General features: G+C 37.1%; 1 protein-coding gene across 1 annotated transcript in view; it reads left to right on the top strand.

Moving 5' to 3' along the window:
* mapkapk2a (MAPK activated protein kinase 2a) overlaps positions 1-16,398 on the top strand; it is a 60,434-nt gene extending 44,036 nt beyond the window's left edge. The window contains exons 2-10 of the mRNA XM_077203266.1: positions 286-425; positions 13,071-13,135; positions 13,239-13,318; positions 13,413-13,539; positions 13,636-13,711; positions 13,847-13,971; positions 14,103-14,188; positions 14,301-14,381; positions 14,487-16,398. Coding sequence (XP_077059381.1) covers positions 286-425; positions 13,071-13,135; positions 13,239-13,318; positions 13,413-13,539; positions 13,636-13,711; positions 13,847-13,971; positions 14,103-14,188; positions 14,301-14,381; positions 14,487-14,636 — 930 coding nt within the window. The 3' untranslated portion in view covers positions 14,637-16,398. The remainder of the gene's footprint in view (positions 1-285; positions 426-13,070; positions 13,136-13,238; positions 13,319-13,412; positions 13,540-13,635; positions 13,712-13,846; positions 13,972-14,102; positions 14,189-14,300; positions 14,382-14,486) is intronic.
* The last annotated feature ends 698 nt before the right edge of the window (positions 16,399-17,096 follow it).

The following is a 17,096-nucleotide window of genomic DNA, read 5'->3' as shown; positions in this document are numbered from 1 at the left end:
ATCCAGTTCCTTGACTTGCATACTACTTTGTTACCTCTAGAGGGAGGCAAAACTCCTGAAATTCTCTCAACGACGCCCGTTCATATGTGGTTGTTCTGCACTTTTAAACTACACAGAAAAAAAAGCAAAGGAATTAAATATAGTAGTAAGTAAATGTAGTGTGTATATATAATTCCTGTGCCCCCCCCCCCCCCATATGTCATATTATTTTGTGCTTTATTTTATTATTATTAATGTTTTTCACAAACTTTAGTTTTTAATGGTCTTTTTCGTCCTCTCTTGTAGATGCTTCATGACTGTCCCAAAGCTAGACGAGAGGTGGAGATGCACTGGCGAGCTTCCTCCTGTACCCATATCGTCAGAATTGTTGACGTCTATGAGAATCTCTACCAAAACAGGAAGTGCCTTCTTATTGTAATGGAGTGGTGAGTCAACATAATCTTCTGCTGTCTTCAGTATAGATATCAAAATGCCCTGTTTTTTTTGTGGTCATTTCTATGTTTCGCTTCCTTTTATGATCAACTTTCCATTCATAAGCAATTTATAATTCTGTGAATATGAATGTTCCATCTTCTTCATTCAACAGTTTACATATAGCAACCTTAGATTATGATATTTGCTCCATGGTAAATGATGATCAGCACTTTGATCAGGCACTGTCTTTATTTCCTGGATCATCCCTACTCGGTATTAAACCTGCAACCTTTGCTATTGTGGCCCTTATCCATCCAGCTGTAAAACATGTTAGTAAAATCATCAAGCATTTGTTTCTGCCATAAATACAAGTTAAATGATGTTTGACAGTTTTTATATACCAGTACAGTTATTATGGGAACAAAACGTAAAGTCAATTTTGCTGTTTTACCATTTGGCTAGTCACAGTTTGAGGAAATATTTCATGAGCAATAAAATGACTTGACATTTGCAATCCACTGAGCATTGTCTGTATGTCCTGAATTGCATTGTCATGAAAACCTTGATTCATTTAGTTACTTTTTTACGCAGCCCCTAACTCATTTGTAATGTTTTGTCAAGGTTTCGTTGCCTCATCCGTGTAAAAAGTTTACCAGCAGTTGTTTGGAGGTTACTTACGGTAAACAGTCATTCACATATATGCCCTGATCATGTTTGAGTGAATTGAAAATTCCCTTGTCTGATGACATACCTCCTTAGTTGGTGACCTCTCCATCCTATAGACTTTAAGTTGCATAACCAGACACTGTTATTTCCCACACTTTGCAAAATGTATGCTATTGCTAGCTGGTAGCAACCTTCTCGGCCAACCACCATTGTGTGCTCCTCTGCAAGGCAGTTGAACCCAGATTTCTTCATTGGGACGGTCCCTGCTGCAATCAAAATGCAAAGCAAATGGATGCAAGTAGTCATATGATGACACAAAATAATAATGATTTGGTTAAGTCTGCAATAGATTACTTATACTGATTTGATTATTTAGAAGAGTTTCGGGAGGAAAGAATGGAACTTCTGTTAAAGTGTTTTAGAAATGTTATTTTTATACGGACCTGTTTATTTATAGATCTATCATTAAGTCATCATTGAATCAATCAACTGAGCAGTCTTTCCCACAGTATTTTGTGTGTAGAAACATCAATCTGGTGCACTTTGACAGTTCAAAATTAAAAAGGCGTTATTTTTGTGTTTTTTTGCGCACAAAGTATTCTATTCTAGTATCAACCCCCCAACATATCCAATAGCATTTAGGCTTGTCACAGCTCGGCCAGACCCGTTGAGCTCAGTTTCCTCCTAATCTTTAACCATATCTCCTCCATATCGCTTTAAAATATAGCATTGTGTGCAGAATTCAAATGTGTCCGATAAGTTTTGTGGAATGTGCCGACTCCCGCACATGATCCGCACTGTTTTCGTGTCTCTGGACCGGAGCAGACTGTGTGTGCTGCAGCAGTTCGTGTGACACTAACGTGAAATCAGACTTCATTCACCCCAATCGAAAGCATAATTACACTCTCTGAATAGTTCCCAATTCTCTATAATAGTGCATTATGTGCCATTCATCATATTGAAAATAGTAAATGTGTGAAAAAGTGACCGATATCAGCCGCAGCTTCAGCATCTATTTATAATGTAGAGGGAGGAACGCTTTAGATTCTAGAGAGTGCTTGATTTGTACAGAAAATCTATTGAGAAACTGAAGTACAGGCAGAGTGATGTAATTAAAGTCATTGGCAGAAATGAGAGATTTAGTTTTGAATGCTTATCTTCTAAATACCAATTTTGTCATTGTTTTGAAACACTAGCTTATAATAGTAAGGCTAACATATTCATACTAACATTTTGATTTCATGGGGAGTTTAATTTTATATTGCCTGCTACCAGAGTGCGAATTACCCCACCATAATTGGGGGGTACTGCCCCTTCACTTCTTCTATGACCATCATGGTCCACTACCATATCAATCCCCACCGTGATCGCCAAGTGCAACATGTGTTGTGCAACACACATACAAGGTCTAAACATGCGACAAACTGATAATCAGTAGGCTACAGAATATCTCATTGTTATTATATATCCAAAAGAGAACTGTTTTGATCAACTCCCAAAAGTTAGAAGTTAAGTGCACTGAAATACCATTCTAATTACTAGTAAAAGTAATACCTTTTCAAGAAGCCTATTGCCTATTTCATGAAATATTGATTTGGTTTATTTTTAGATTTCATAAGACCTGGAGGTAAGACCCAACCCTCTCATATACTGTATAAACAGAAACCAATTTTCCATTGTAGTCTATGGTAGTCAGTGTCAAATCAACACAATCTTTAATGTGATTAAGGAGCATACTATAAAAAACCATACTACCACCTGGGGTGGTAAAGGGGTGGCATGAGGTTTCAGGAGGGGGGCCATGGACATTATTCATAATTTAAAATGCTACGGTTTTCATTGAATGTGTTTTGTTCTCTACACCTACATTACACGGAGTGGGAGTCAAATCAGAGATGTAGCTGGGTTTTTGGATGGTGAGGGTCTTAATTTGTGAATTGTGGACCCTTTCTCTGTGTAATCACTATCAACAGTCTGTGTAGTCTATACTTAAATTGTACTTTGTGAAAAAGCAATTCTTGGGGGGTTTGCTCCCCAGGAGATAAAAAAAAAAAAAAGAAGACCCCTCAAATGATGTCTTCTAGTGAGTTTTGAGGAAATATGAACAGATTTAGTCATACGACACACACACACACAGTTTGATCGCGCCCGCGCCTCTCTCTCTCTCTCTCTCTCTCTCTCACACACACACACACACAGTTCGATCGCGCCCACGCCTCTAATACACTAACAATGTTGTTTGTAGATCCGCCCCTGATTTTAACTCACCACAATGCAAAGCTTGATTTAAATTGAGAATTATCTTGCTACCTAACCTTGCTAACTAACCTTGGTAACTAAGGTCCACTTAACTAGCCTCAGTGGGTAAGTAGCAGGTAAGTAGCCGGTAATTCAATGTATGAAGACGTGACATGAGCTATGAAAGAACAAAACACGTTAATAAATGAAGGTTGTAAAATCAACAAGCTAGACGTCAGCTAGCAACTTACATTTATCCATGCAGGTCAGCAGCAAACCGTTCTCTATCTCCGTTGCTTCTAGCCACGGTGGTTAAAAATGGTACGGTCCACAATAGGGGTGTCTGAAATCGCTTTACATTAAAATGTTCCTACAGTGAAAATAGGAGTTGACTTGTAGCCTATTGTAACTCTAATTATATTTTTTCACAATATCAGAAAAATTATCTGACCCCCCCAAAACTGATATTTCTGTCCCTTTGGGAGGTACTGGGTCTTCATTGGGGGGTATAGTACCCCCCAGTACCCCCTGTAATTCGAACTATGCCTGCTACCTCATTGTGGATATATTGTAAATAGGTGTATACCTGTTTAAATAAATAAAAAAATGTAAAAAAAAATGAAACCGGTTTGTTTTTAATATACTGTTTGTACAAAGATGTGATTGCCGTAAAATGCAGTCTAACATCAAAACAGGCAAATTTTTAGCAGTTTTTTTAAATCATATATATATATATATATATATATATCATTAAATTAAATTACTCCGTGTGACTTGTAATAAAATGGCCATATCGGCCAAAATTTTAATATATACTGTATGTCCCCAAACCTTGCATGGAATGCATAATATTTGCATGGTGAAGATCTTTAGTATTTGATTCTTTAGTATTACTTTTACAGTGGGGGAAATAAGTATTTGACCCCTTGCTGATTTTGCAGGTTTGCCCACTTACAAAGAATGCAACAATCTATAATTTATGTACTAATAATCATATGTACATTCTAACAGTGAAAGACAGAATCCAAAAGAAAATTCCAGAAAATCACATCATATGAATTTATAAAAATTGATAACCATCTGATGAGGAAAAACAAGTATATGACCCCCTACCAAACAGCAAGTATTCTGGCTCCTACAAGCCAATTAGTCTTTCTTTAAGACACAGCCCCAATCCCAACCAATTATCTACATCAAATACACCTGCCTCACCTCGTTACCTGTATAAAAGACACCTGTCAACACCCAAACAACCAGCATCCAACATCACCACCATGGGCAAGACCAAAGAGCTTTCTACGGACATCAGGGACAAGATTGTTGATCTGCATAAGGCTGGGATGGGCTACAAGAGAATCGGAAAGCAACTTGGAGAGAAAAGATCAACTGTCGGTGCAGTTCTCAGGAAATGGAAGAAGCACCACACCACCGCCAACCTCCCTCAGTCTGGGCCTCCACACAAGATCTCGCCTCGTGGGGTGTCTCTGATCATGCGAACGGTGAGGAATCATCCCAAAACCACAAGGGGGGAACTGATGAATCAACTTAAGGCAGCTGGGACCACAGTTACAAAAGAAACGGTTGGTAACACGCTACGCCGTCATGGATTGAAATCCTGCAGCGCACGCAAGGTCCCCCTGCTCAAGAAGAAAAATGTACAGGCCCGCATGAAGTTCGCTATTCACCACCTGGACGACTCAGAAGAGGCCTGGAAGAAGGTGATGTGGTCAGATGAGACCAAAATAGAACTTTTTGGCCTCAACTCAACTCGTCGTGTTTGGAGGGCAAAGAACACCGAGTACAACCCAAAGAACACCATCCCCGCCGTCAAGCATGGTGGTGGCAACATCATGCTTTGGGGGTGCTTTTCAGCCAAGGGGACGGGACAACTCCATCGTATTGAGGGGAGGATGGACGGGGCCATGTATCGTGGAATTCTGGAACAACATCTCCTTCCCTCAGTGAGAGAGCTGAAGATGGGTCGAGGATGGGTGTTTCAGCACGACAACGACCCTAAGCACACCGCCAAAGCAACAAAAGAGTGGCTGAAGAAGCAGCACATCAAGGTTCTCGAGTGGCCTAGCCAGTCTCCAGACCTGAATCCAATTGAAAATCTTTGGAGGGAGCTTCAAATTCGAGTTGCCAGGCGACAACCTTGGAACCTGAAAGATTTGGAGGCTGTCTGCAGGGAGGAATGGGCCAACATCCCTGCCGAAATTTACACAAACCTTATCACCAACTATAAAAAGCGTTTGACATCTGTGCTGGCCAATAAGGGCTTTTCTACAAAATATTAACATGCTGTTTGTCCAGGGGGTCAAATACTTGTTTTTCCTCATCAGATGGTTATCAATTTAAATAAATTAATATGATGTGATTTTCTGAAATTTCTTTGGGATTCTGTCTTTCACTATTAGAATGTACATATGATTAAAATTATAGATCGTTGCATTCTTTGTAAGTGGGCAAACCTGCAAAATCAGCAAGGGGTCAAATACTTATTTCCCCCACTGTATGCTGATTATGATTATCATCTTGTATGTTAAATCATGACCCCATTTTGTCTAGTTTCAACATGATTTGGCTAGCAGAACTGCATGCATTACATTACATTACATTTATTCATTTAGCATACGCTTTTATCCAAAGCGACTTACAAATGAGAACAATACGCAAGTGCTATAACCCCTCTCAGTTTAACTTTAGTGCATTTTTTATTTATTTTATTTTTTATAGAATAGAAGAGAAGAGAAAGTGTTAGTACTACTGAATCAAGTGCTGCCGAAAAAGATACGTCTTCAGCAGTTTCTTGAAAGTGGCTACTGACTCAGCTTTCACTGAAAAGATCAAAGGGATGTGCTTGTGACCTTGAACTCGCACACCTTTATTGTATCAAATATGATGATGTGAGGATCAGAAATCACACCTCCCAGTTTCCATTTATTTGATTTGTGCATTCTCTTGATCTCACTCTCGCTGACTAGAACATTTTCTTATCTTGTAGTAGGAAGTCCGAAACTGCACCTGTCACCACTGTTCATCAGCAGATATTTTTTAGTTAAAATGTTGTCATCTTGGGGAAATCATTCTTAGAGGTTAGAAATATTTAATTTTGTTTTAGTCATCAGAGATGATAGGGATGGGCCAGGATCATTTTCACTAGACTTTTAATGGGTGGTTGTCTTATTTTGTGAGTGCAATATTCGTAGCAGTCATTTTCTCCCCCGCCCCCTTTTTTATTGTTTGCCCACAGTAGAAAATTAACATTTACAGTATCACAACATAAAGTTGTATTCGTATTACAGGGTGTACAAAACATAAAAGACAGGAATAAGTGAAAGAAATTAAAATAACAACCACAGATAAACAAGGTCACATTGACTTAGAGCATCCTTTAGATAGGAAATCAAAGAAAATTAGCAGAAATTAGAAGCGGTCCGTTATGCCTGTTAAGGGAGTTCCTTTATATATTCCCAAACGGGAGACCATATGAGCCAGAATCTGTTAGATATTTTGTTTATCGCAGGTGAGCTTTTCAAGTGTTAACCAGGTAGCGATTTGTGATGTCCACATTTTAAAGGAAGGAGGCTGTGATGCAGAAAAAAGTAGCTAGATGCATTTTTTAGCTAAGTATACCAGGACAACAAATAGTTTTATTGCATCTTTTTTAAACAGACTGTTCACATTAAGATTCAAAAATACAAAGCTGGGGTCATATCGAAGTGTTGTCCAAGAAGATCTTCCAGTACACTATGTACTTCTAGTATGACAACATTTTGTCACAGTACCAAAAACAATGCATGAATGTGCCTTTATCTTTATTACACTTGAAGCACAGGCCTGTAGCGTTGGTAAACATCCTCTTAATATGCATCGGTGTAAGATATATTCTATTGAAGAATTTGAAATTGAGCTGATGGATCCCAAGGGAGGTACATTTAGGGTACACGTTATCACATACAACAGTCCAGTCATTCTCTTCAATGGTTTGACCAATGTCCTTCTCCCAGACTTCCTTGAATCCAAGCAAGGCAGAGGTGCAATTGCTAGACAAGATATCATATGTCCTTGATATCGATCCCTTTAGACAGATTAGATTTAGTAAAATGTCTTCAATCACTGTTATGTCCATTGTAAACTCTCCTTTGTCTATCTTTAGTTTAAAAAAGTCGCAACTGAAGATATTTTTATAAATTAGACTTTGGTAGTTTATATTGCTCCACAATCTGTTGGAGAGACTTTCGAGTTCTCTCTGAATATAGACAAGAAATTTGAGAGATTCCCAGTTTCAGCCATGTCGAAAGCCCAATATTCTGTAATGTTAAGGGGAAATCAGGGTTGAAAGATATTGGAGAAGACAAGGAAAGAGGCGGGTATTTTGAAATATGATTTAATATCTATCCAGGCTCGAAGAGTGTTTGATATGGTATGATGTTCCGAAATAATTTTTAGCTTTGTATAATTCTTAACAAACGGTAGAAATCTTATTGGTAGTGGAGAGCAAGTTTCTGGTTTCATATTATACCAGATAGAATTGGTCCTCTCACTACACCAACTAATCATATTTTTTTATCTGGGCTGCCCAATAATATAACTGAAGATTTGGCAAGGCGATTCCACCTTTGTCGTTTGGCTTCATTAGTTTGGAAATTTTGATCCGAGTCATTTTATTATTCCAAATAAATTTTGAAAGGTGTTAAGTCTTTGAAAAATTAACTTTTTAAATAACTAGGTATAGATTGAAATAAATATAAAAGCTTGGGAAGAATATTAATTTTAATTCCGATTTCAAATCTAGGGAGAATAAATGTAAGTAAACACCAGGTTTTCAAATTTACCTTGATTTTTTTCTATAAGAGGGATATTATTATTTTTTATAAGATCATTAAGTGAAGCTGTGATAAAAATACCAAGATATCTAAAGCCGTCGTCTGATATTTGGAAATGGGAGATTAATTTTAGGTGTTCTAAAGGAGATATTTAAAGGTAATGTAATAGATTTCGAAAGATTTATTTTATAGCCAGAGAGACTACTGTAGTAAGAAATACATTCCAATAATACAGGAGTAGACGGGTCTGGTTTAAACATAAATATTAATAAGTCATCAGCATAAAATGATACGCGATGATCTTCGCCTCCCACTGTAATGCCATGGAAATGTTTGCTCTGTCTAATAAGTTCTGCTAGGGGTTCAATGACTAGAGCGAAGAGCAAAGGTGAAAGGGGGCAAACCTGCCTTGTGCCTCACCCTATGCAGAATGGAGCTGAAGTGAGACTGTTCGCAACCACTGCAGCCTTAGGATTATTGTAAAGCAACTCCACCCATCTGATAAAATTATCCCCTAGGTTAAATTTCCCAAGAGTGGCAAACAAAAAGTCCCACTCAACTCTGTCAAAAGCTTTTTCAGCATCAAGGGAGAGAACAAGTGCAGGGTGCCTTTTCTTTTGAACAAAATTAATAATATTTAACAGTCTGCGTATATTATCAGTGCTGCAACGCGATTTCACAAACCCTGTCTGATCTGGTTTAACAATCTTAGGTAATATGCTCTCCAACCTTCACGCTGGAACTTTAGCCAGTATTTTAGAGTCTGTATTGAGGAGACTTATTGGCCTATATGACGCACAGTCTTGTGGGTCTTTGTCCTTAACTATTAGGCAGATATTTGCCGTTTTCCATGTTTCAGGTATTATACCTTGATCTTAAGCAGCTTGTAAAGCAGGCATAAAAATATTGGAATATCAGGCCAAAATGATTTATAAAATTCCTGGTGATTTATTAGATGGCATTGAATGTATTGCTGCCAAGACCTCTTCTGAAGTTATAGATATAAATTTCGGTCTTCATCTGAAATAACTGGGAGAGAAATATTATTAAAAAAAGTTTCAAATTCTAATTGTGAAGCACTGTTTTGTGAACAATATAGTGATTCATAATAAGTTCGAAATGCATCATTTATAAGTGCAGGATCATATGTAGTGATTCCATCCGACATCTTTAGAGACTTAATTATTCTCTCAGAGTGGTTCTTTTTAATCTGAAAAGCAGTCATTTTCTAACAAGAGGCAATGCAACACAACTTTCAGAGGAGTGTTTTACACTCATAATGCACTTTTGACCCTCTGTCGATTAGGGGTGGGAATCTCTAGGCACCTCACGATTTGATTCGATTACGATTCAGAGGCCTTCGATTGAAAAAAGAAATTATCGATTATCTGAATCTTTTGTGTGTGTGTGTGTGTGTGAATATAAATACTTTGCTTTAAAAGTACAAAGTAATGACCCATAAAGAATTAACGTACAATATATTTTATTAACATTGCAAAGAACCAACAGGAAAATAAATGTGTGCCTGAACTAGCAGCATACTTGTAGTAAATTAATAATATAACAACAACAGGTGTTCTGACGATTCATGCTACCCATCGAGATGTGCTACTTACTGGTGCATGTGGAGACTCATTTTTCTTCTGCTTACCACGCCCATAAATCTATGCATCCTTGCTGTGGATACTTGTAGGAAACTTTGACAGGTCAAAGATGAATATTTGATGATAATTTTTACTTTTCACACCGTTTTAAAAATAAAAACAGTAGGCCTACATTATACTGTACTCTTAACTTCGAATTTTATTATAATTTTATTTCATATAATAATATCATTTTTACTTGTTATATCAAATGTGATAATTGCTAGTTCATTTAAAATATCCAAATATGCTCCCCATACACTTACCCTGATTAAAATGAAATAACGATGTTATAATATTGTGAGATTTACACCATTATGGAAACAATAGAGAATGAATCAACATTATCTGTGATCGATTTGCGTTTGGGTAGCATTTTTCGACAAGGCAGCAGAAATCGTCTGAACACCGGTACAGCCCAGAGCCATAGAGAGAAACGGCTCTGGTACAGCCGAGTGTTTTTCCTCCTCTGGGTGGAAACGTGTCATATGGCTTCTCATATTTGTCGTGTTGCCGAAATATTTTAGTTTTATTCTACAAAGCTTACAACTAGTGTGGCTCTTGTCCAGCTCCTTTCCCCCTTCAACTTCATAGAAGCCAAAATATTTCCACACGTCAGCTTTTAACGAGGAGGGTGTTTGGATTTCGCGCTCAGCCATCGCGTCTCTGTTATGTGCGCACGCCACAGACAGACGGTCCGGGCACTGCACTTCCGCGCTGCAGAGTTCCGTCTTTTGCGTTCCGTCAATATTACGTCATTATAAATAGGCTACATATCTAAAAAAAAAAAAAATTTTTTTTTTTGAAAATCGATTTTTGACATTTGTGAATCGATTCAGAATCGTCCACGTCCGCATCGCGATGCATCTAAGAATCGATTTTTTCCCCCACCCCTACTGTCGATCCTACTGACCGTGACCGGCAAAACAAAGCCGTCAAAAGTCTGTCGGATGATGCTTGCAAGTAAATTTACTGTTAATTCATAATATCAGAATTCAAATTGGCTACTGTAATGTAAGTAATATTCTTTTTATGATACATACTCTTACAGGTTTATTTGTGAGGTCTTTTGGAGAGAGTGTTTTCAGCAGCCTTTATGATGTGGAGCACTGCAGCCTGACAAATGATGCCTGAAGAAATGTTGAGTTTATAAAGTTTCTTCATCTGGATGCACTAAGGAACAGAGAGGAGGCAGTTCTATTTTTTTGTTGACCTCTCCCTGCTTTACATTTCTGCACAATAAAATCTTATGTACATGTTTTTTTTATTCATATTTCGTTTTTTTTTTCATATTTCGTTTTTTAAAGGAATCTTGATGACTATTTAAAGGGACAGTGTACCCAAATTTATTTTTTTATTTTTTTATCATTTACTCACTATGTTCCAAACCTGTGTGGGTTTGTTTCTTCTGTTGAACTAAAAAGAAGATAATTAAAAGAATGTTGGTAACCAAGACAGTTGATGGTAGCCACTTCCATAGTAGGAAAATAATACCATAGAAGTCATTGGCTATCGTCAGCTGTTTGATTACTGACATTCTTCAAAATATCTTCTTTTGTGTTTAGTAGAAGAAAAAAATTCATACAGGTTTGGAACAACATAAGGGTGTGTAAATGATGACAGGATTTTTATTTTTGGCATTTTTTAAATGCCACAAATGCTAATTCAATAGGTACAATAATAAATCAATATGTTCCTTTGCTTCTGCTTTACAGTCTATTTTATTTTTTTGCCAGTCTTAGAAAGTCTTGTTTAATGGATGATGCAAGATTTCATACATCATGTTGATATAAGAGATGGGGAAGTGTTGTATTTCTTTAGAAATCGTTGATTCTTTCCCTTATTCTATGACAGAAATGAGTGAGTGAGTAGCTTCCTGACATGAGTGATAGTGTGGTATTTGTGGCTCATGGGATATCATCTTATAGAATCATCAATATATCACTGCTGTTAGTCATAATACGAATATAAAGATAAGCTGGCTGAAGGTATATGATCAGAAGATCATGAATAGATTACAAGAAATCAGGCTATAGGCATCTCAGCTCGCAGGAAACAGAATCTACAGGTCATCAGAACTGAGTGTGCGGCAAGTGATGGAAATGGAAAATGCCAACACTGTTGTTCAGCTTCAAATATGGCTTTTCTAAGAAAAATTACACACAGAAATGATGGTGCAACCCAACCCTATAGTGGGGCTTTAGTGGTTTGTACCATAAATCACATGCGTTTCAATATTCAGCGCTTAACACTCGCTTTTTTTTAATACTTTCAGCTATAGTATATATATCGTCTGTCTGAGACACAAAGCGTCTGGGGAGTAGTGAGATTGAAAGTGGTGAAACGTGTTGTGGTTGTTCATAGCCCCTTCTCACAGTGAGCTGTCTCAGTCAACTCATAGTGCGTTTTTCTATCTCTGTCAGGCGTTTGATGATTTCACGTGAAACTTATTGCAGTTCTAGGTGAGCTGTAGAAATGAAACTTGTCTTGCACGCCGTGGCCCATAGTGAGGATATGACAAGAGTATGATTCTTCGTATTTGCATAGATGTACACCGTTATCAGCACAGTGTGCACTCCTTTCAATTTTATTACCATGCTTTATTGCAATAATGGACGTGCAAAAACCAATCAAGTAGACTAAATATGGGTTTTTCAGTCATTGTCCCATTAACAAAATCATAACCATGCAGTCTTATTCTGACCCCTCTCCTTTGTATCCCTTTTATCTCTCTTCCCTTATCTTCCTCTCTTTTCTGTTGAGAATGTCTTTCTAAGCCCATTGACACAATTTCTCGCAACTGGCAAGTTTTCAAGAAATGGAGCTCACCTGACTTGCTCATCTCGCAGCGGTTTGTGTGTAATCGGAAATGATAACCACAATGATTAAATGGGGACAAAGGTGAAAAGATCCCCCCTTCATGTGGTTTTATATGTATTTGAACAAAGTAAATTGTATGTGAGTTTCAGAGGTAGGTCAGCACATATGTCTGACAGTTCAAAATCAAAATTTGCTTTTTAGAAGAAACATTGCCGCAGCTACTATTTCTATTTCAAATCCACTTTGGCTGAATTTACTGCTATTTAATTTTCAGATGTGGTTAATAATAATAATAATAATCAAATTTTATCTTGGTCTTTTCACTTAACTATGTCTTAATGTCACATAATAGTTTACTGTCTTTTTAAAATAATCTAACAAAAAAAAAAACTCCACTAATATGAAGTTGCTTGTATTTTGTAATATGACCGCTGATTTTTGCTGTTAATATGTTTTAAAGCATGGATGGGGGTGAGCTGTTCAGTCGGATTCAGGACAGAGGGGACCAGGCATTCACTGAGAGAGGCAAGTTGTCTACTCTTACTTTACAAACCATATAAGTTTATACAAACAACTGAAATTGTAATTAGGCCCATTTGTCTGATTTCTTATACTGTTGTCTTTTCAGAGGCTTCTGATATCATGAAGAGTATAGGAGAGGCCATTCAGTATTTACATGCGATAAACATTGCACACCGAGATGTCAAGGTAAGAGTCTTATGATGACCACCATTGAAGTGATGGAAAATTGTTTGCCTTCCTCATTTTCTTAATTGAATATGCCTGTAAATCCACTTTGCAGCCAGAGAACCTCTTATATACCTCTAAAAGGCCCAGTGCCCTTCTCAAACTGACAGACTTTGGGTTTGCAAAGGAGACGACCACACACAACTCTCTGGCGACCCCTTGCTATACTCCTTATTATGTTGGTAAGAAAATCATAACCATCAGTACTTAGATATTGGTAATTAGATGTGTTCCCACTCGTGAAACCTTTCCACTTTTTCAAACTTTTCATGTTATAGCCCCAGAGGTTCTTGGTCCAGAAAAGTATGACAAGTCCTGTGACATGTGGTCTTTGGGTGTCATCATGTATATTCTGTAAGTGAATCTGTCTCGTTTGTTGTGCATACACCATTTTTCTGTGTCTAGGCCCCTATTTAAATGGGTTTTGTGATTCCTGACCTTTTAAAGTGTGTCTGATGTTGTGCAATTCTCACTTTTTTCAACTTCCAGGCTCTGTGGTTACCCACCTTTCTATTCCAACCATGGATTGGCTATATCCCCTGGTATGAAGAAACGAATCCGTATGGGACAATATGAGTTTCCAAATCCTGAGTGGTCGGAAGTCTCAGAGGAAGGTATTTGTCAAGTTCCTGTTTTGTGAAAGCGACTTGAGAAACCGTTCCTAGAATACTGTTATCTTCAAGTCATGTTTTGCACTTTTCTAAGAATGATTATAGAATTGATTGACTCAGTCTTCCTATTTTAGCAAAACAGCTCATCAGAACATTACTGAAAACCGAGCCAACACAGAGGATGACCATCACCGAGTTCATGAACCACCCCTGGATTAATGTGAGTGAATATTAGCATTATTTTATGGACACTGTGTTGATTTAGACAAATGGTTTTCCTTTGTACATTATATTTGGCTTACTTTGTTTTATGGTGCTTTGCGTGGCTATAGCAATCAATGGAGGTACCACAGACGCCCCTACACACCAGCCGTGTTCTGAAAGAAGAGAAAGACACATGGGAGGATGTCAAGGTGAGGCTTTTCAGAACATCTGACCATTTTCAGAACATTTTTGCAATCACTGCACTTCAGATCCATATCTCCATTCTATTTAATGTTAATATGTCTATTCCACAGGAGGAAATGACTAGTGCCTTGGCAACAATGAGAGTCGACTATGAGCAAATTAAAATCAAGAGGATTGAAGACTCGTCTAATCCGCTGCTGATGAAGAGGAGAAAGAAAGCTAATACTATGGCTCCTGAAAATGAGACGCCTGCTTGCTAAGGACACGTTCACTCTGTCGCATATGCACACACACATTTTACACTCGTATTAGTTGAAAAGTTTGATTTAAGGAAGCAATAACTTGGTTAAAACAAGTTTATATATATATATATATATATATATATATATATATATATATATATATATACATTTCTTTTTAATCACTCAACATCTGTAACTAATACACCACTTTGCTACCAAAAGAGAGGGGCTGTACAATTATGACACAAGACGATACATATTGGAGTTGTGAATCAGCCGACATCCACTAATTTGCTCCTTACAGTGTTCACGAGTTCTGTTTTTCACATGGTGTTTAGTGGGGTAATCAGAATGCTAATTTAGTTACCTTTCTTTTGCATTTTATTTTTTATTTTTCCCTTTTCTCTTTTTTATTTTTTATCAAAAGCCATTGGTACATGAGTTCATGAGTTGTACACGCATTTACCACTGTTTGTTTTAATGATGTTCCATTCTAAGTTACGGGACTGCTTGTAAAATAAGTTGCCCTGTAGCATGATTATCAGTTTCCTTTGTACTGCTCATGTTCTGAGGAGATTATGCATAAGTGCTAGCTTTCCGGTTCGTTCTTCATTACGTTTGTCATTCATTTCTGCACTTGAATGCTCTTTCACAGTAAGACTAGTTCCAAGAGACACTATCAGTGTCCAGATGAAATGTATTTCTGAAATGACTCTTTGAATGTAAACACACTCTGTTCTTTACTGTGAAATTGTCTGTCAGTATTGTTCAGGGTCCTCTCTAGTAAAATACAAGATCTTTTTTGAGCTTTAGATCCAATTAGCCTGCACACATCTTTGATTTGCCTTGAATCAATCCTATGCATTTGTTATCAGCTAGTTTTTCCTCAGAGATTTGTAAAGAATGTTAACCTATACTCTGGCATTTCATTTCACAAATTTAATACCTACTAAAATAATCAGAAGACCTATATAAGTCTAGTGGTTTTTCACCCACCTCCCTGAACCGCAAAGACCGTTTGTATTTTTTTAAGCGTATAATGAATTAATTCTGAAACGGGATCTTTGTAAGAGTGATCAACATGGTTGTTCTTTTGGCTGGAGTATGAACATATGTGATAACCGTCGACTGTACTCTTCGTTATGCCAGTGCACTTTTGTTTGTATTTTGTGTGCTTTCCATGCCTACCATGCAGTAAGTGTTTGAATGTGTGCAGCTTTTCGGTACCAGATGTTTTATAAAGGAACAAAGAAATGCCCCCTATGACTTAAGGCCTCATGTTCTGGAAATGTGCAAGGGAATCCTATGCATCCAATGGATTGATTTTAGATGTACTGATTGATGTTCTCTGAAAGGTTGTCTTGTTTTATTTTTCCTATATAGTCTTTTTTTTTTTAAAGAAAAAACAACAGCTTTATACTTCATATTTGTCATGTGATTGATCCTCTTTTTTTAAGGATATGATTTACTGCTCACAATGTTGAACATGCAGAGTATACTCAAACAGCAGATATCTCCCAAACGAGTTCAGTGCTCCTCTTGCAAATAATGCATCTTTTTAGTCAGTCTGGAAACTTGTTTGCAGTTTCTTTGATTCCCTCATGCATTCATTTTTCAAAGCAAAGACTACAGTATCAGACAAGTTGAAAAACAGACTAGAATTCCCACAGAACTTTATACTAACAGGGAAAGGCAGATATATGTCTTGTTTTTAGTATCTGACTTCTGTACATATGTCTTGGTCTGCTTCAACTTTGGATTAAAACACCAAAAAACCCAACTGCCTGTGTCTCATTTAAACATGTAGATTTATGTTAATACCACCAATCCTAGTATGAACAGTTTCTGATCTGTATTTTCACAAGTCTTTGTGGTTTTTTTAATTTATTTTTTATATTCTCATACTTACTTAGCTCTTAAAACCCTCATTCACTTTATACAATTGATCATGCAAATCATGTAATCATTCTCATCTCCCCAAACCAATGAATAAATTGGAGATATCTTAATTCATAACTGATTTCACATTTTCTCATCCTCTGTTAACCTTTCCAGCCTTACTGGGATTTTAAATGGCCTAAGATGGCCTTTTAAAAAAAGAAAATGCAGCATTTTCCTTAAAGGCATAGTTATTTAATCTTTAATCCAAAATCTATTTGTTTCCATGATAAACCAGCCTTATGGCATAAGTAATGTTTTCCAGCTTCTAGTCATTTATTGTGCATGCTACCTTATATTTACCAGTTGTTATTTTACTTTAATAAATTTGAGATATGTCATGCATGGGATTGGTACCATAGGGTTTAACCAAAATCTAAATGTAGATATCATCAATGTTATTTTGCATTAAGTTAACAAACACTTGCCAGTCTGTTAACATTAATATTTGCAAGCCTCCAAGTTTGGTAGCAAATCTATGCATGATTCCACGGTAAACCAGAGATATTGCACTAGTTGTTTTCCAGATTCTTGTCATTT

Source organism: Siphateles boraxobius, unplaced genomic scaffold (genome assembly GCF_051911475.1).
Source record: "Siphateles boraxobius isolate OS27281-9 unplaced genomic scaffold, OSU_SipBor_1 5, whole genome shotgun sequence".
Taxonomy (NCBI): Eukaryota; Metazoa; Chordata; class Actinopteri; order Cypriniformes; family Leuciscidae; genus Siphateles; species Siphateles boraxobius.
Note: the sequence above shows the minus strand (reverse complement) of the source record. Positions and strands in the feature narration are given on the sequence as shown.